The 20,644-nt window shown below is 37.8% G+C and overlaps 2 protein-coding genes across 2 annotated transcripts in view; one reads left to right on the forward strand and one right to left on the reverse strand.

Moving 5' to 3' along the window:
- Positions 1-5,072: 5,072 nt before the first annotated feature.
- LOC139141189 (uncharacterized) lies at positions 5,073-6,665 on the reverse strand. The gene is made up of 2 exons (XM_070710812.1): positions 6,635-6,665; positions 5,073-5,323 (listed from the first exon to the last, which is right to left on the reverse strand). Exons 1-2 carry the CDS (start codon positions 6,663-6,665, stop codon positions 5,073-5,075), a joined length of 282 nt encoding a protein of 93 aa, XP_070566913.1.
- Positions 6,666-6,755: 90 nt separating this feature from the next.
- Positions 6,756-20,644, forward strand: part of LOC139141190 (gamma-aminobutyric acid type B receptor subunit 2-like) — a 31,295-nt gene continuing 17,406 nt past the window's right edge. The window contains exons 1-3 of the mRNA XM_070710814.1: positions 6,756-7,094; positions 18,696-18,833; positions 19,292-19,462. Of these exons, the coding sequence (XP_070566915.1) occupies positions 6,822-7,094; positions 18,696-18,833; positions 19,292-19,462 (582 nt within the window). The 5' untranslated portion in view covers positions 6,756-6,821. The remainder of the gene's footprint in view (positions 7,095-18,695; positions 18,834-19,291; positions 19,463-20,644) is intronic.

The following is a 20,644-nucleotide window of genomic DNA, read 5'->3' on the forward strand; positions in this document are numbered from 1 at the left end:
TTAAATTTGAAAACTGCAAGGGGGGGTGTCATGTATTTTTCAAACAGCTCAGGGGGGTCACTTAATTTTCATGAATATCCGTCCCATCAAAGAGCAGTTTCAGTGTTCAGAAATATTCTGGGAGATAAGAATGATACGCTGCACGATTTCATTCTCTGAAGTTATTTAACTGTAAATCTGAACAAAAGTATAATTATCTGTCACATGAACATCTTGACTTGGCAACTCTGAGGCTTGTCTTATTGTAAATCGAGCTCACTGAGGGCAATGAACAATTTCTATTACTTATATATTAGAGATATAGCAAGTTTCGTCAGGGAAATTATTAAAAAGTTACCTTAGACTACTACAGTAGTACCATGAAAAGTGAAATTATACTTTCAGGTGAAATTCCAATATCATACTTGTTGTAAACATCTGAACTTTCAAATACCCTATTTGAATCAAATACATTTGTATCAATTATCAAACACCTATAAAAGCACAAATTAATTTAGTTCAGCATTGTAAAAAAATATTCATAGTTTTCTAATAGAATTCCAAGTACAGTGAATCTACATTTCGGTGAAATTCCAAAATCCAATTTCCGGCGATCACATCCATTTGTTTCCATCCTAGTCTAATCAAGTACTTTAATATTAATAGTCGAGAGTACATAAATACACATGTTTACCTATTTTTGTATTGAAAAAAAATTGTTCATAGTTTCCTCATGGACTCCCATGTATAATGGATGAACATTTTAAGTCAATTCTAAAATCAGATTTCTTGTACACATAATATGCACCTTTAACCATCATATTCTATTCAAGTACAATTATGTTAATTATTCAACGTCTGTATATGCACAATTAGTATAGCAAGTTTTTTTTGGAAAAAAAAAATTCACAATTTTATCATTGACTCACATGTGTAGTGGATGAAAATTTTTGGTGAAATTATAGAGTCAAATTTTTTGTCCACATACCATTTGTAACAACCCAATTCAAATATATTTAAACTTATAGAAAGTCAGAAGGGGAAATTTGAACATTAATACATTGTGAGTAGTATGCAAGGAGAGTCATTTGAAAAATCTGAGAATCCTTTTTTTTTGGATTCTATCGACCCCCCTCTCCAGAGGTGTTTGTGTGTGCAGCTTCACTCAAGCAATGTGGAAGGGGTCATGAAATTTTTGTCATCTTAAAAAGGGCGTCATCAATTTTTTGGTGCAATGGGTAGGGGGTTTCACTTATTTTGATTGATGCGCAGGAAGAATTTGCCGGCCCACCCCCGGCTATAATAATTGAACGCTCCCTAAGACTGACAAAATCTTCAATAATTCGAATCTCGACCATTTGGGCACTTAAGCCACGACTCACCATATACGTGTTTCCGATTTAGGGAGCCGTCATTATTTACGACCTGGGGGGTTAGGAGGAATTTCATCGGAAACTCTGAAACTTCGAGTAAACCCCCCTTTAAACCATAATGAATTTGAGTACCCCTCTCTATCATAGATATTTTGATTGGTCCCCCACTTGGAAAGTTAAATATTTTGTTTTTTTTTATTTAAATGTATATTTATTTCGTCTTTCATAAGTCTTGACATTTCATAATGACAAATTACATTCTTTGAAAAATACTAAGTAGAATATCAATTTTTTGAGCTTGCGCTCTCAGATACAGCTCATTTCTTAACATCATTATTGAAGAAAAGGTTCTGTGAATATTACTGACATGATACTTATAAATAGACCATTTTGCCACCAAAATAATAAGATTTACAATTTTTTCAATTTTCTTTGTTTTCAAAGTTATTCCTCCTATAACAGTTTCAAACTTTAGAGTAACCTTACTTTCTACAATATCACTTACTATATTTTCTGTCATCTCCCAAATATTTCTGGCCACAATACAATCCCAAAATCTGTGTCTTAGTGTATCTACTTCACGACAATGCGTGCACAGTGGAGCTTCAATTTTTTCCATTGAAATAATCTGAGATTTGTTGGTACTCGTCGTATGGTAAATTTCCAGTGAAAGCTATGTAACTTTGTCTCTGGTGTGACTTTTTTCGCTAATAGCCATACATTTCTTTCATTAAATATACATTTACACTCTCTGTTCCACATTTGAATTGCATTTGTATTCGTTAAGAAGTCTTCTAACAACAATTTATAGACAATTTTTGTTGAAAGTTTTGAAATGTCGATTTCTTCACTTCCCTTACTAAAAATAAAAGTGTGCAATATGTGATCTACTACTGGTACAAAAAGTCTGTATAAGGAATTCCACAACAATGTCTTTTTGTTATCTCTTTTGCATTTCGATCTCATGTTAAACCATACTTTCAGACAATCGGTATAAAACCCAGACAACATGTTAGTGATCTCATGAGGCAAATTATTTGGATCAATATATGATCTCAATATACTCTCATTGCAATTTGGTTGTAAAAAGAAGGAACACAATATTTTCCATGCTCCTTTGTTGTCATCAAAAAATTTTCTAAACCATGTAAATTTTAAAAACCCACTTGGAAAGTTAAATATCAATACATGTGTTTGTAAAATTTACAAGATACATTTACTGATATTTAACTTTACAAATCTAGCAGGGTACACTAGAATTTGAAAGGTCTTTACTAGTGTACCCTGCTAGTTATCATCGGGGATCTTATGACAGTTGGAAAAGGTGAAACCAACAGCAAGAAATTCAAAGTCACAACAGAATGTAGATATAAAAACTTATACTATAACTAGTATCCTACCACATAGTATTGTTTAATTTGGATGGGTATCATGATATGGTTTCCTCTAGGATATCTGACAGTGCAGAATTTAAAAGTACAAGGGCAGGAACACGCCGGGTTGAGGGGGAAGTATGAGAGGGGGGTTCTTGAGTGGAAATTTTGAGAAATTAATGTGTGCAATAGTACTAGTGTGGTCTGGTGCAATCTGAGAGGTGTTTTCAATTTTGTTTTTTACTGAGTAAAACTGTTGGGACACATCGAAAAATTTGAGAAATTGATGTATGCAATGGTGCAATCTGAGAGGTATTTCATTTTAATTTGCACTAAAAATTGAGTACCCCCTCCTTTCTCTACACATTTTGAGCAAATATCTTGTAGATTTTGAGTGATCCCCTTTAGATTCTTCCGACCCCCAGGTCGTAAATAATGACGTCTCCCTTAAGACCCAGGTTCGCAGAGTTCGGTAGCTACACCGAGTCGCTTTATACAAGTGTCAGAACACATTCTGTCGCTCTGTATGTAAATCACGCATGCTGGTCTTTTGTCAATGCCTTCAGGCGATAATAAAAAGCACAGGCAAAGTGAAACATTGCTGAAATCTTGCAGAATTTTAAGACCAAGTTTATTGTAAAGCTATCTCAATGCTCATGCGAAAACGCAAGTCCGCGGAATTTGGTTACAACCGGTATCAACCTATAGTGGCAGCGTATCGTAACACATACGTTTTAAGCTGGATCAAAGCAGTTTTCAATCTGCCTCACACGAGCTGCAGCTGCTGTTAAAGTAAAATCAACATAGACCGAAAAAATGTGAGAATAACAGCAAAGATAATGAGGGTGGCATACAATTAGCATGCTTCATTTAAACACGATGGAGGCGAAAGTTTATAATAAGATGAAAATTATGGGGTTTGTTTCCCATTGAGGGTCTCTTACGGGTTTGTTTGTTTCATTTATTCCTTCTTGGGTCACTTTGTTTGTTTCCCATTGACGATCTCTTATTAAATGATGAGACACGGCTTTTTATTTTAAACTTAAATATTTTATTGTTTATTCTGATCTCACAAGATTTGACTTCCGACACGAAAACGACAAAGCATGGTTGGATATACGTTAGGCAATGGAAATTCTTACACGCAACAAGATGTTACGACTTTACGGGCATAAATGAGATCCTAGGGGCATTTTCAGACGTTTTCTGTTGTCGGTAGCAGCGTTGTTTTTTACTGTGTGTTGACCGGCGCGCAAGGATGAGAGACAAGCCCTAAACCGCCCATCCCTTTTTCGACGTAAGACTTCAACGTGTTGGTGGAGGTGCATTGAGGCAGAGCGCGCCTCGGGGACAGATAATCAGACTCTCAAATTTTCCCGGTCTACCGCTTGTAGGGGCTCAATTTGAAGGTCTTTGAGTGAGAAAGTTTTAACATCTTAGTTCTGTGAAGATCCAAAATATTTTATTTTTTTCTCTAGAGTTAACACAAGGTGGCTGCATGCCATTTTGAATTTTGAGGTTACTCTGCGAAAAACGCGGCAAATGAAACCATGAAGACGATAAGTGACCAAATCAAAGTTTTACTTGCAAATGTGTATGACTGAGACAAATTTTAAATACAACGAGACGTTCGTTACGGTAGACACTAGGCTATGTTGTAACTTTAATTTTCCATTTATAAAAAAATATATGGAAAAGCAGCCAAAGAAGAAATAAATGAGATTAGTCTGCTTCACGCTCTGGTACACATGGCTCACTGCCTTCCACTAATCCACAATGACTTAACTGAATGGATTAACCCAATACGCAAAATAGGCCAAAATTGACTATTTCAGACGCCCATCTATATACTGACAAAGTAAAATACTGCCCATTTATATGACAAGCTGTAACTCTGATTTTGTTCATAAAAATAAACTCCTTTTGCCTAAATTTGCCCAACACTGAATCGCAGCGATGTCTTTGTTAGATCTTAATAACCACCCAGTCCATTTTTCCTCTTTTCCTTATTAGATAAACATGCTTTGGAAGTGACATCCGATGACATCGTTGTTCATTTTATGAAGCTTGACCTTGCCAGCAAGTTTGTTTGAAATTCATTAAATTAGCACACCCGCGTCGACATAGTTCACTGAGTGCTTTGATCGCGTTCCCGAAAATGTTGAAAAATTGATTTCGTCTTCGGTGATGTTCAATCATTTCAAATTAATTGAGTATTTCGTGAAATGTACAGTATGTGAACTGTGTCGTATTCCTCGTCCAAAGCAGTTCAATTTTAGATCGATAATAGTCATTAAGAGCGTTCCCGTGTGTGACGACATCACCGCCACCGCCGCCGTCGTGGTATTCAATCTTCATCATCATCATCATCATCATCATCATCATCATCATCATCATCATCATCATCATCATCATCATCATCATCATCACCTCTAACCCCACCAATATAATCATCATCGTTGTCGTCGTCATAGTGATAGTCGTCGTGGTAACCATCATCATCATCATCATCACCACCACCACCACTACTACCACAGTGATCGTCGTCATCTTCATCATCATCATCATCATCGTAAATGTCATCGACATCAAAATCATCTTCGTTTTTGTTTTACTCATCTTTCATTTTCTGTAACAGGTCATCGCCCTCAGAATGAAAAGCAATTCAGATTATTGGTAGTAATGAATTATCGAAATTTAATGCTATACTATCATCGTGTACACTCTAATGAAAGTAGGTACAGTGATCGTGGGTGTTTGCAAAATACATATTGTTTTTACCATGATGGTCGTAAAAACAAATTAGGACTTTCTGACGTAAATGGGGTCAATGTACTTCCTGAGATGCCTGAAATTCAATTTCAATCAGGCTCCCGTCATTACCACGCGATAGTTGGAACTTAATCCACTTTACAGGTACATCTTTGTGGTTTTGCGCACTGTCATCGCGCTTAATTCCCACTTTTGATCATGAAGTCTGTTAAGACGCTAGAGCATAAGATACCACGAAAAATAAAGGTTTTATCCCGCCGGGATCAACTCATCAACTTTCCTGACAAATTAGATTTGTGTACGAAGTCTCGTAAAATGGGCTTTTAAAGACTATTGTACGGCAGGGACAGATCGATCAAATGAAAGAAAATGTTAGCATAAATATTCAACGCGAACCAGTGAGAAATCAAGTTATGTTTGCTTCTGATTGGGCATGTGGATAGAATGCTGATGACAATGTAGACAATAATTTACAAGTTTTGCTGATAAATGCAAGAAAAAAACTAAGTAGGTCTTGCGTGTTGACATCGTCACAGATGTCGTTTGGTAGAAAATATCAGATAATAAAATCCGTCTAGCCTTCATTGCATTCAACCCTATCCACAGCAACAAAATACCCCCCTTTAAAAATGTATCATTCTAATGTAAAGAAAATGCTTGCGTGGCATATAGTCAAAGAGTCTTGTGATTTGGAAGGTCCAGTGCATATACCTTCTTGTGTAGAGGAAATGAATAATTATGCTGAGTGCAATGATAGATACACACAATTTAAATATGTATGAGTACTAAACCAACCTGTTTGAGCAAGCAATGCAACGCGCCAATCTTTTCCGTCAATGGAAATACGCTAAGCATGATGGGGTCCCTGACAGTGTGACAAAATAATGCTATATTTCTTCACTTTCGTTTGTTGCATTGAAGTCGATCAATCAAATGTCTGGCTGAGCAATTTGACAAAGTCTTCTGTTTATAGCATTGTGTGAATGGCTTCATTTGACGACCAAATATTGACATCTACTATAAAAAGCCAACCTTTCGTGTTTTGTTATATAAGCTGCCACTGAGTAGAAAGGCATCAAGGAGGCACAGAAGATCGGTTTACCACGGTAGCAACAGTCTGAAAGCCTCGACTCAGACGACTGTCCTCGGCATAATTCTTCTTCGCCATTGGCTAAACTAAACTCTCAATATGATGAATATGCAAACCGGGTCCCTCCTTATTTGGTGAGATAATTGTTGAGCAGAGAAGTCTAACATTACTGTAACAATGACATTACCTTGTATATAAACTGCCCTGCCAAAAATTGCACGTTTTTTGGCAGTAATGCATCTGATGGGTTCGGTAATTACGAAGATGGAAGCATACAATATGTGCGGGTGCCTTCTCCTCGTGTTCTCTCTTCTTGGAGCTACTGCTACCGCGGCCAACAAAACTGCTCTCCACATCGGTGGATTCGTGGCATCCATCGGACTCTCAAGTATCAGTCCCGACATCCAGTATGGCACCAAGGAGGCATTGGAATTTGTCAACCGAAACCAGGACATTCTACCTGAATATCACCTGATCATGGTTCAGAACTACACCAACGGGACAACTGTAAGTGTTCGATTTTTAACGATCCGTTTGGGTTTTTTTCTTGTGAAATTAAAGCATATTTCGCAACGCATGCTGTCAAGTGTGTGCGCGTGTATATAAACTTATCCGAAACTTCGATCCATTATTTAGTCATTTATCGAGCTCTTCATGCACCAATGTTGTTTTATGGAACGAGCCAAAACTTGGATAATACACACATCAAAAGAGATAGATGGATAGATGAATGGATGGATGGCTAGATGGATTGATGTAGGCAGGCATGTATGTATTCAGGCATGTATGTATTTATAGAATAACACATATTTATGTACCGTAAAATGATTACACACTAAGACGTCGACAAAGTGTTTTGAACATTGTCTTGGTGGTTCTGTAAAACTTGGATTGTAGCACGAAAAATATCACAAATGCTGAGTGGTCTGCTTGGTGGCTCTATCTATCGCCTGACACCTTAGGTGTTCCAACTTGTCTTGCATCTATACGTTGATATTGACATCGGTGATTGATGAGGAAATTGAACACGCTGTAGCTGCCTGGGAAAGTACAATGGTTAACTGGCCCGTATCGCTCAAGGGCGGCGGGTGGCCGTGCGAAGAAAAGAACAAACAAAGTCGTCAAGATTCTAAAATGTGTCGCCAGGCTTTCTTATGTCCATTAACATCTTTTTGATCTGTAAAACGTGTTTTACATCCCTGGATTAACGAGCCTGCCATTCTCGTTACTGTGAATTGAGCTGCTTGTGCATTGAAATGTCAAATAAATGATATGACGACGTGAATAGTGAAAAAAGCAGTTGTGAATTGAGTGAAACTATTGTCATCGACTTTGTTATCGTGTAATTTGACATCTAATTACGGTAGTAAATCAATTAATTCACGTTTGAAATATAAATTTAAAGGTCCTTTACAAACCGCGTCCGATGCAGACTTTTTGTGCGTAGATTGGCATTGATATAACCGAACACAGTGATACATATTGACGTCACATCAACGTTTCATCAAGAAATTAAAGGTCCATTAGCTGAAAAACGTTATTATTTTGGTAACCTAATTTATGTTACTGATTTCGGGTTTTTGTTTATTTAATTTACATTTTCTATCTCTTCAACAATAGCGTGCTGAAATGCTTGGTCTCTTACTGTCAACAGAACGACGTCTGTATGTGATGACTCATTATTTTTCTCTAATGAATTCAAGTCCGAGTTGAACTTCGTTTTTACAAAATCAGCGTTGACTGTATGGATAAGCTTCATATGTACACGTCATTTCAGCATGCTTTAGAGAGTCAAAAAGGAAAGTGCAGATGTCACAACGAAAAGCAATTCTGAAAATAGACGAACGGCACTGTTTGTGGTCTTTTAATGTCACAATGCCATATTTCCGTTAGAACATCGTCCCCACCTCTGACCCTGGTTATCGCAATTTCCTGAAATAAAGGCGATCTCATTTAGAGGAACGAAAGTTAGTTGTAACCTTCGATGATCATGTTGTTATAATTTTTGTTCCATAAAATCAGCACATTTTATCCTATTTCTCTCACATAATATGTTGATCTGCGAAGTGTTAGCCTTGTTGCGATGTTATCGTTGACAAATACTTGTTATCCGATCTTTTAAAGATCCATTAGCTGTAACTTTGGTCATTTTTTAAATTTTGATTGTTCTGTGTATCATCTACAATTTCTGGTTTAAATCCCTAAACCATGGAGAAATTCCTAATATTTAGCTCATAAATATACCCTATATGAGTATAATCTGCATTGTTATTGTTTAAATTTTGTATTCAGGTCCGGACTAGAATACATTTATCAACAATAACAACGGTCATTTCACATATATAGGCTGTGATGGCAAGCAAGACACCGGGCATTGGTCATGATGATCGGATTATAGTAAAATTCTGTAGTTGATACATTGAAACAGAGTATAGTGAAAAATTAGTCAAAGTTACAGCTAATGTCCTTTTAATCAGTTGTCAAAAACAATATCAGACGTTGCACACACACATACACACACACACACACACACACACACACACACACATACACACACACGCTCAAAAGCTTTCTTGATAGGCTAACGCTAAACGCTTCGGCACGTCTCTTTCAGTAGTACAAGAAATTGAATTTTACAAATTAAAAAAAAATACTGAAAAAATGAGTCAAAATTTACAGCTAATGCAGGTTTAATATAGCTGCAGCTTACTCCTCCCCACTGAATCTTCTGTTCTCGATGTTTTCCCGAAATGTACTCAGCAACTTCAAATATTACACAAGCAATTTCTTGATTCGGGAGAATTGTTGAATTTTCTTACAGCAGTGGCACTGTCTTCAATTCTTCTAGGTCCTATTTTCGGCAACTTAAATCCAATGAAAGTGTTTGAATTTTTCCCCGGATGTGTGAAATACCCAGTGCGATGGCGATCTTGTTTTAGTGAACGACGCACGTCGTCCATTACATGTGCACAATTGCTCCCGATGGATTAATATTATGCTCTATTTCATACAGCCAGCACTTGAAAGGTGCGCCAGCCTGATTAAATTGGTTTGTTTGGACAAATATAATAAATGAACAAACACAAAGAAAATGACGCAGTATGCAAAATTCATCTGTTTATTTCAACTCGGCGTCAATCCATCAAGTGTGTGTTTGTTCGTCCCCCCCCCCCAAAAAAAAAGACATTGCCAGATTTTTGGAATGCTATTAACAAGCTATCAAATAGGGTCTCAAGATTAACTGCAGCAATAGAGTAAACAGAAAGACGACTGTCAGTTGAAGCTCGCTCAAAAGATATATGAACAGCAACTGTTCAACATCACTCCACATTTCCCAGCACGAAATAGCGCAAGCCTTGTCAATAATTGAACAGACCACCCCAGACGACGATGCTACATGTACGTGTATTCTTAATATTTGAAAGTTACTTCAGAGCAAGTTGATGGGGATAATCGGGATTCAAAACAAGACATTATACACGTATCGTTTGGAATCAGTTAATCAAAGGCGTATAGTGATGTTAAGTTGGGATGACGTGGAGGGTACTGAAGTTTAGTAAGTTACGAAGTCTGTCAGCAATCTACTCTATACATTTTGGTACTGTTAACACCTTGTACTCGATTCTTGAAAATTCTGATTTTTGCGGAGTGATCGAGACATGTACACCGACGAGAGCACGGCTATTGGAACTCTGAAAAGACATTAAATTTTTATTGTGGAATTATTGAATAACTGAAAATGTCATTTAGCGTATACCCTTCTTTGCTTGGCCTAAAATAGAATCCTGATTAATCGAGATATTAAGTACTTGTTCTTTACAATAAAAGGACACCCACTAAGGATGTTTGCATATCATTTGAAAAAGACACGCCTGAGAAAACAACATCTCGGCCAGCATGGACGTATCATAGTTGCCTAGTCGGGCGTTACACAGATGGCACACTATGACTTCCCGCCTCCATATTAACAGGCTTTTCATGGACAACAGATGAGAACGGTATGGAACTTTCTGCCTCATGGTACGGAAAGGTTAGAAATTCAAAAGAGGAGGACCGGAGTTTTTGTCTAGCTCAAGCGCAGCTAAGTAGAGATAGTTTCAATGGTTCACACTCCGATATAAAAGGACGCGATGTGGAAGTTCTACAAATTCGGCACGTCCAAGACATCACGTGATAAAGTCCATTGTGTACAAACGCGTATGGAGATACACGAATTGAAAACGAGCTTTGCCCATGATTGTGGCCGACGAGTGACAAGACAAAGTGATCGATTCGTTATTAGGCTATCGTTACCCGAACTAAAAGCTTTGCAGCTTCGACCGTTTTAACAACTACAATTGACGAGATAAAAATAGGAGTGGGCTCCTGCAATTTCTCCGATTGCCATGAAATTGAAAGTCCGCAATGAAAGATGTGGATGCGCTTGAAGGACAGCGTCAATGGTCTTGAACGAAGTGAAGACCACCCTTCTCTGGAGATGGCTTAGAAGGTCGTTTTATTTGAAAAGATTTATTGAAAATATGTGGCGACAATGAAAGATCAAAAAGTATTATTCGTTCTCTTAACACCGTGTACATTGTTGTAATAATGAGCGGACAAGAAGATTTGAGAAGGAATAGGCTAATTTTGAGGTACATCGGATGAAAATAGGTCTCAATGTTTGTTCTCGGTGGCAAACTCGGCCTTCAAAGAAGCAGAGAGTTGACTGAAATTGAAATGTTGTAATATGTGGACTTCTGATGTCTGAAATAATCCTCTACACGTGATTTCAAAGATATGAAAACAAGAATGCCAAATGATTGAGATGCGAAATCTTGTCTTAATCAAAATTAGAAAAACTTGCACGAAGTTTTCTCGCAAAGGGTTTTACAAAATACTCTATCCACCTTACATTGAAAAAAACATCGTCACATGACTTGTGATTTGTTTTAAGTGCTGCTTCTCTCATCAAGAGTCTTTATCAGAGTTTCAAGAAAACGACCATATGACAACAGCATTTGCTCGCATTTCAACATGGCAGTCATCAACGGAATGAGCTCAACCTGTTCTGCGCATGGGTAAACGATTTTCTCAATTGTTATTCGAAGTCGCTTATAGACGTAGTCGTGAAATTTTTCATGATATTTTGCGATTACGTAACCCTTCAAATATCTCTAAAAGCCGGAGGAGACGGCAGCTTGACTGCTCAACTGATTATTTTCTTGTTCATTTCCGTTCGTTTTGAAGGTTGCAAATTGCGTCAAATTGGTCATAAGTTGATAACTATGTTGTTTTGTTTTGATAAAAGGGTGATTTTAGCCATGATTGCCAGAGATACTTCTGTATCAATTATTTAAAATTAGCTCTTAAAAGATCAATATTAGCATTATTTTTCATTTCAGTACTTGATGGAAACAACAATTTGACATTGAGTGTGTATTAAACTTGTGATACTCTCAAATGCACCTTCAGAGTGTTTTAGGCCACCGTCTAAAATTAAGTTAAGAAAGATCTAATGAGACAAGACAAAAATAAATGATTGTTTATTGATAACTAGTGCGATGAACAGCAGAATATCAGTGGTTGTGACATCGTCAGATGGAAGTCTATATGAAATTATATCACTTGTTACAAAGGCAAGGGAAGTTGAATGACCGTTAATGTAGAAAATATTCCCATATGTAATTTGCGTTTTTTGTGTGTGTCAATACTTTCAACTTTTTTAGTCTATCCTGTGCAAAGTAGTAATGTATCTCAGCCCCATGAAATTTACCTGACAATTAAATTAGCCCCTCTTCGAAAGTTTAAATAGACACTATAAAAGCCGATAAGCGAGGCAAAAGCATACATTGTTGGGTTTCTCTCGGTTGACGTCAGACAAAAATAACTGTGGAGTGATATCGATGACCTGCTATTGTCAGACCGACAAGATGTTTTCCACGAGAAAGACAACTCTTTCATCAGCATCATTGTCCGCTTGATGCCCTTGCACAATCCCGCGGTGAGATCATTAGTGACGCTTTCGTTCCCGGCTATCGCTTGAGTGGTTCGAAGGAAGTGAGCTAATAAACCTTTCAAGCTATTAAGGTAGAACGCGCCTCGGGGACAGATATTCGGACTCGCAAACTTTGATAATTTTTTTTCTGATATACCACTTGTGGGGGGTTCATTTCAAAGCTCTTAGTATATAAAAAAATCATCGGCTAAGTTTTTCTAAATTCGAAATTTTTTATTTTGCACCATAGAGTTAACACAGGGATGGCGGCCATTTTGAATTTTAAATATCGGTAAATCTTGGATGATTTGTTTCTCTAATAACAAAATTTGCACGGAGACCCCCGATTTTTATTCTTGAGTTTGTAAGAGAACGGTTGAATGATTCCTGAAGGACAGTTTGAGCAAAAGTTTAAATATTTCACTTTCGAGGCGCATACTACCTTAAGCCATTCCCTGTTGGAACATCATCTCTTGTCTGGTTTATGAGGCATTTTCTTCGCTATTGTATGGTGGTGGCTTCGGCTTAATTATTCATTTGAATCTGGTATTTTATCTTTGTGTCAAAGGAAATGTCTTTTTATCTCTTCTTGCGGAGCGTAATGCAAAAAAAAAATGATAAAGATCCAATTTGTTTGAATGGTTTGTGACCTTTGACCTCTGGCTTCTCTATCTATGTTGTGCAGTGATCTGTGCATTTTAGCAAACAGCCCTGCTCGATCGATCTGACATGACTTCCCTGACATAATAAGTGAAGCATATTAAACAGATTTTATTCAAGTAGATTCGTTGCAGATAATATTCATAGGCTTTTCAAAAGTATGGAATTACATGAAAGAAGAGAAGGTTATGATTATCGCTGAATTTCAAACGGCGTTCAAGACCGAGTATAGTTATTTAAGGCTTTGAAGTACATATAATTGTATTTTGTTTTCTGGGGCGATAGATCTTTGCAAGAACTGTTTAGCCATATCCTTATTAGGGTCGCATCTGAAATAAAGGGAGTCTCCCGGGAGAGTTCTGCAAGGTCCCTCGGGTCCCATTTTATATGTTATTACAAATAAATCTTGAAAAGATCGCGAAAAGATGCCGATACTGGGGCTTTAAATCTGAACAGATATTCTGCTGACAGCGAAGGTTTATTAAACAAAAGCGTATACATTTTGCATTTGCCATGGCTTGCCCCGAAAACGTACAGCGTGGTCACCTTGACGAAACAGTTTTCGCGAACGTCTTTGTTTCACGCACTCTGCAGTATTAATGTTGTCTTAATGGCACTGTGCACAAGCAGGGCAATGTTGATAGGATAAGGCTTCCAAGCAATGTATGCGAAATTCAGTGCGATATGATCTTTAAGATATATTTCTGCAGCATGAGTTCGGAAAAGAAACCTTATGTTTTTACCGAAAAAAGGATGCATATATGGACCATTGATAGATTTCCATGCAGATAAGACTGTCTACGTATAAGACAAACTTTTGAAATTCAAATAACGTTCAGTGTCTGGGGCAAATGTCATTGACCTATAAATAACCATGACTGAAATGGACGATTTGTAACGGAAAGCGTATGACAAGCAATCAATTTCCTTGAAATTTCGCACATGCTTCCATATCCGCCGCAATCCTAAGGAATATTGCCACATGATCTTTGTGAAATAACCCTTCTTACTTTTTCTCTTAAAAAAAAATGCGTGCGAATTATTGATATCTTCCTCGGTGGATGCTAAATGTATACACATGACCAATACTTGAAATTTGAATGGCTGCGATTGTCAGTGACAATGTCTTTGACCCGTGGATAATCATGACTGTCCTTTGTCGGTTTGTAACGGAAAGGAAGCGATGAACACCCTATTGCCTTCAAATTTTGCACCTCACCTGCCTCCGAGTAGACGCACACTCCCACATCACGCCGCGAAAGATTTATTCAACTCACTTTTTTACTAGAATCTGTGTCCCTTGCGTTTCATATTTTTTATCGACATATAATAGGACTTTCATTTTCGCGTTTCGTCGCAAATCGTGGGGAGGTCAAGGCTACTTTGGAAATCGTAGAATACCAAGGAAAATGGGGAGAAATAAATATTAAGTGATCCTAACCATGTCGTCTTTGAAATACAGACTACATTTTTAGGCGGGCAATTACTCTCAGCGCTTTAATTGAGATAATGGTCAATTACTTTGAGCGGAGTTTTTGCTGTGGGAGATATGGAATGCGTCGCTTTACGGCTAGATGCGACAGAAAATTGAATAAATGTCGCCGGCAAACGGAGATAGCCGAGCCACCTGATAAAAGACGAACGCGACAGTAGGAATTGTTAAAAGTACGCATGCGCATAAACGACGTAATTGCAAACATCTCGCTCAAAGTCAAAAACATGCATTGACGTTCCCGTGCTCCAGAACGTACAAATTTCCCAGTGAGCTGCATTTCTGACAGGAATAAATCTGTTTTAGCAATGCATCATGGGTAATTTCTCTGGGATCAAGACTCGGTTACTTTCAATTTTGCAATTTCTTTTTCTCTTCTGTGGACTGTAGAATGATATTCGTTGTTTATAAGATGAGTTTAGCATTAATAAATATTCTCTTACAAAAGCATCAAAAAATCAACGATAAATCAAATGGCTCAAATAACAAAATCTGTGGTGTGGGAGGGGTTGCATGTTAAAGTGCACTTCTACATATTATGCAGAAGATAGTCTGGTGACTCCCATCATTTTCACCAAAATGATACACAACAAATAAGCATCGATTTATGTAAAAAAAACCGAAAAACTTCTTTGTTGAGAAATATGAAAACTTGGACAATTAATACAAAGAATTGTGAAGTTGAAGTGTAAAATCGAGATGGTAAAGTACTTGGAGTATTTCATATTTTGCCTCATTACGCATAAAAGGCAGAACAGGGTTCGTTTAAATTATGTATGTAGGATGAAGTTCACACAATAGGTTTTCATAGATATACACAGTGATGAATGAAATCACTACATATCTTTTGAAATTATGTGTACAGAGCACGTGAGACCCAGCTTTATCAACTCAAATAACTTACAAAATCGGGAGAAAAGTGTAATGTTTGGCAGAACTAAGTAATCTTTTAATGACAACAATATATAAGAAGTAACATTGGATTAGAGTTTTGTAACTCGATCATCCTTAAAAATAAGCGTTTAATGTTTACGGATTGTAAGATGAAATCCGATGTAAAATTCATTTCGGTTGACTTGCTTCCCCAGAATGGTTGCTTGAAACTCGTGTGGCTTTATTTGTGTTGACACTTCGATGCTTGGTCGATCACGTGATAAACGTCTTTTCGCTAATTATTTCCTGCACCTGTTCTTTTGTCCAGGCTACATCCAAAAAACACACACACGTGATAAACTGCAGGCACTGTGATGTCGTACACTTAGTGCTTACGACCATGATGATGTTGCATTAGGATCGCAAAATCAGCTTCGTCACTCATCGAATCACGACCACCTTACTTTTGTTGCTTGATTTTAGTACCAAGAATCAGAACCTAAGCGTGTGAGAATCAAGTGTACTTCAGTCACAAGCAAGAAAAGAAATCAGATCAACATCATTGCATGCCACGGAAGTTGAAGGGGACAATAACTGAAATTTTTATTCTTCTATAAAACAAACACATTTTGTTACTCTACTTCCTGAATTATGCTAAAATACTAACTATTGGCGATTGAAGAACAAAATATCGTTTATAATGTGCAATGTCACTGTTGACGAACGATTTCTCGTCCAGTAAGTTGTTTATAAGTACATGGACCATTTGTCCGAGTTTTCGAAGTCCGATACTTGGCTGCCTGTGGAGCTACTATAGCCAGTAGTTGGTAAAAATGCACGTTTCACATTGTTGAAGCAAACGTGCTTTGAGCAATTGATTGCCATTGTACATTATAGAACCCAAACGTGTAGGACAAACGTGCATGACTAAACACAGTAAAAGTCTGCATGTTAGACATTTTAGACACGTTTGGTCCGTACACGCTAGGTTTGCACGATACACGATAGGTTAGCATGATTGGCATGGTAGATTTTGACCGATGTTGAAAACCTAAAATGACATACACATTAGACATTTTAGACACGTTAGGTCCGTACACGTTAGGTTTGCACGATACACGATAGGTTTGCATGATTGGAATGATAGAAATTGGAGTTATGTTGAAAACCTAAAATGACATACACGTTAGATATTTTAGACACGTTAGGTCCGTACACGTTAGGTTTGCACAATACACGATAGGTGTGCACGATTGGCATGGTAGATTTTGACTCATGTTGAGAACCTAAAATGACATACACGTTAGACATTTTAGACACGTTAGGTCCGTACACGTTAGGTTTGCACGATACACGATAGGTTTGCACAATTGGCATGATAGATTTTGACTCATGTTGAGAACCTAAAATGACATACACGTCAGACATTTTAGACACGTTAGGTCCGTACATGTTAGGTGTGCACGATACACGATAGGTTTGCATGATTGGCATGATAGATTTTGACTCATGTGGAGAACCTAAAATGACATACACGTTAGACATTTTAGACACGTTAGGTCCGTACACGTTAGGTTTGCACAATACACGACAGGTTTGCACGTTTGGCATGATAGAATAGGACTTATTTGTACGCCCTAAAATGCTATGCATGTTAGACATAGGTTCTTTAACGTTTGGTCTGCACGATACACGATAGGTTTGCACGTTTGGCATTTTAGGCACGTTAGTTCCGACCTGACATACACGTTAGACATCTTAGAAACGATAGGTGCGGATATGTTGGGTCTGCACGATACACGATAGGTTTGCAAGTTTGGCTTTTTTGGTGACGTTTGTTCCGACCTAACATGTCAAACATGCACTACTAAAATGTAAAAAATGTCTAAAATGAAAAAATCCCGACTTCTGGCCATGGATGTGCCTGTGAACTTTAAACCTCACGGATCATGTTCACGCTCTACGGATATTTCAACAAGTATTCGTGGTCTCAAACAGTCAATGAAATAATGCAATTCACAATGACCCTATCAGAAATATACTTTTGCAGAAAGTCAAGTTGATACAGCAATATTTGTTGGGGCATTCGTGCCAACTTCGGTGTACCGTGCATCCCACGGAGACTTTGAAAGTTTTCAAGAAAATCGGAAAGTGCTATCACAGACACCCTGAATCAATGGAACTGATAGTCTATAAACCATTGAATTTAAGAAAGATACAGCTTTTATCAGTGAAGTTCACAAATGATAAACTCGATGAAAAAAAGCGCCCAATAATACAGACACTTAGTACCATGTCATCTGAAAACTGTTAATTCACCGTGTAGAAAGCGCAAAACATAGGAAATCCGTTTGGTCTTGAGCGCTGTACAACACCGATAACATTGGATTAAAAGTGATATCAAGCTATCCAGAAAAGGTTCGATTCTGTGCAAAGTTCTCAAGTGACTTCTGTCATTGTGTGAAAAAGTCGGTGAATCCCTTTGTGATAGTACGTTTATTGATTTTAATACTGAAAGATACGATTATGTGTCGAGCGACGTGACCGGATAACCGTTCCACAAAGCTGGTGTTGAACCAATCAAAGCAGATAAACACAGAAGAATAACTCTAATTGCGTCTTTCCCCATTTGCTTCCTTGCAATTCATGAGACGGTATATACCATTTCTTAAGAGTAGAGGAATATTATAAATTGTCATCATTGATATAAAAACTTTGCTTATCGGTCACATAGTAGTCGAAGATATTTTCAGTAGAGTGAGAGAAAGATGTACGTTTGTAAAATTCGTCGTTATGTAAAGAACAATTATTCTCTCTCTCTCTCTCTCTCTCTCTCTCTCTCTCTCTCTCTCTCTCTCTCTCTCTCTCTCTCTCTCCCCTGTGCATTAAAAAGTCCTACTGCGTTAAAAAGTCCTACTGATTCTCTTTCACATCGAATGCAGAAGCAATCGACAAAAAAAATACCATGCAATTTTTTGCTCTCGTTCGTTATGTTGACTACACTACTGAGTCTAAAAAGTGAAAATAAAGAATTTTGTGCCATGTCTCAGAATTTTAAGAACATTCATCTTCCACTTCAACTTAATGTCGCTTCCTTTTTTTGTGACAGAAGGAACAAGCCGAAGCACTACAAATTCTGTACGACTTCATCTACAACAGAGAACAGATAGTGATGCTGTTTGCCGCCACAAACTCCATGGTCACACAACCTGTGTGTGAAGTTGCGTCTTTTTACAACCTAGTACAGGTATTTGTACAACTCTTCAACTCTTCTGACGACTCTCTTGAATACTACCTTTCAATTTTCTAATTTTGCACCAGGAGTACTAATAGATACAAGCACACTGTCTTGTTGCCGAGTGTTCCAAATGAGCAGGCAATTGACATTCTAGCGTGATTTGTCAAAAATACCTAATCCTCATTCCACTTCTTCATAAGATTGATTACGAACTACAGATGTCTAAATTTTCAAACTATATTTGTTCACCATTTTAAGGTTGCACCACAGCCCGTCAAGAGGGACTGTGGCTACACTCTTCTTTTCTCTCGCGAAAGGGTTGAAAACTAACAAAAACAGAAAGTACTCAACAACACACATACAAACCGAACAAAAAGCAAATAATTTTTGTAGTATTATGTAAATATTCATGTATCATACATTACATTATATCAGTACTTCATTCATCTCACCGGGCCACGCCACAGGTATCCGGAACTGCGTCCTCACCCGGACTGTCAGACAAGGAACGATATCCTTTGTTTTTGCGCACGACACCAACTGACGCCATATTGGTTCCTGCATGGGAAGCTTTGTTCCGCTATTTCAAATGGAAAAGGATCGCCATCATTTTCGAAAATGTGGAAATATTTACATTGGTAAGCTCACTGATAGGACGATTTCTACAAGCAATATGCAAATGAGTAATACCCATCCAACAATAAGCAGCACAAGCCATTTGCGGGAAAATGTTACAATGCTAAATACTAGTAGTCTGTCGGGATAAAGCGTTTTTCTAAGCATTTTAATCAGACAGTTTTGATAACTTCCGATGTCTTTCTTTTATTTTTTCGAAAGGGCAGTATATATTTTAACTTTGGGGGAGTAGTACATGTATGTTACTTAAGAATATGCGAGATTTGTGTTCCAAGCAACTTGCAGCACTGGTAACAACAATCTGTTTCGCAAATGAAGATATCAGCCTGAGGTCACAAATGGGCAACAGTGCAGAAGACTTTGCCCACACCAAAAGATCGTACAATCCTAGAGGGGTCAAGTTGCTTCACAAAGCCATTGTAGCACCCCTAAGAAGGCAACGCTTTTTCATAGCGATGATTTGGCTCACTGCCACTGCCCACTGCCACACCGAAAACCGAAACTTTCAACCTTTCTCACTCGTAATGAAGAATAAAGATTAAGGGTCACCATGCAAATTTTGGTACTAGGGAAACAAATTACCGATATAGTTCAAAATGGCTGCCATGCCTGTGTTAAGTCTTTGCGGAAAATTTTAATTGTTGATTTCAACAAAATGAGACGATAAAAAGTTTACGTACCCCAAGAGCTTATAAATGAGCCCTCACAAGAGGTAGAGGTACTTGGTGCATTCTATCCTGAGGAGCGCCATGCATTAACTGTATCGAAAAGCCTTTCTGTTCCGAAAGCAAATCAGTTACTTTATCGTTTTGATCTAGCAACTACAACAAAAATGGTTAGCTTCAATTAGGGTGAAAATACTTACTGATAGTCAGAGCAATCGATAAATGACCACGTATACTGTCTCTGTTTTAGGATGCAAACTCGCTAAGGGTTGCACGGGGTGAATTTTCCCCAAAAGAAAGTAGAGTAACTTCGAGGGGGGGGGGGGGACAAAACTTGCACTCAAAATGTCATCATAGAAACTGGTTATGGCCTGTTTGTAAAATATATATGTTTTCAAACGCAGAATTTGGAACATGCGTGGGTGATGACCCAGGTCCTTCAAATATGCAGGTTGTCATTTGAGCATGCGCGGGACGTGAGCCCCCGAAGCAACCGTTCGTTCAGTGCAGCTGTAAAAG

This window comes from Ptychodera flava, chromosome 9 (assembly GCF_041260155.1).
Source record: "Ptychodera flava strain L36383 chromosome 9, AS_Pfla_20210202, whole genome shotgun sequence".
Lineage (NCBI taxonomy): Eukaryota > Metazoa > Hemichordata > Enteropneusta > Ptychoderidae > Ptychodera > Ptychodera flava.

Excerpts from the sequence above, each read along its gene's own strand:
- LOC139141189 (XM_070710812.1), bottom strand. The coding sequence starts at position 6,665 with ATGGCGAAGAAGAATTATGCCGAGGACAGTC. Across the intron at positions 5,324-6,634 it reads GAATTATGCCGAGGACAGTC|ATGATTTTGATGTCGATGAC; the intron begins GTCTGAGTCGAG and ends ACAAAAACGAAG.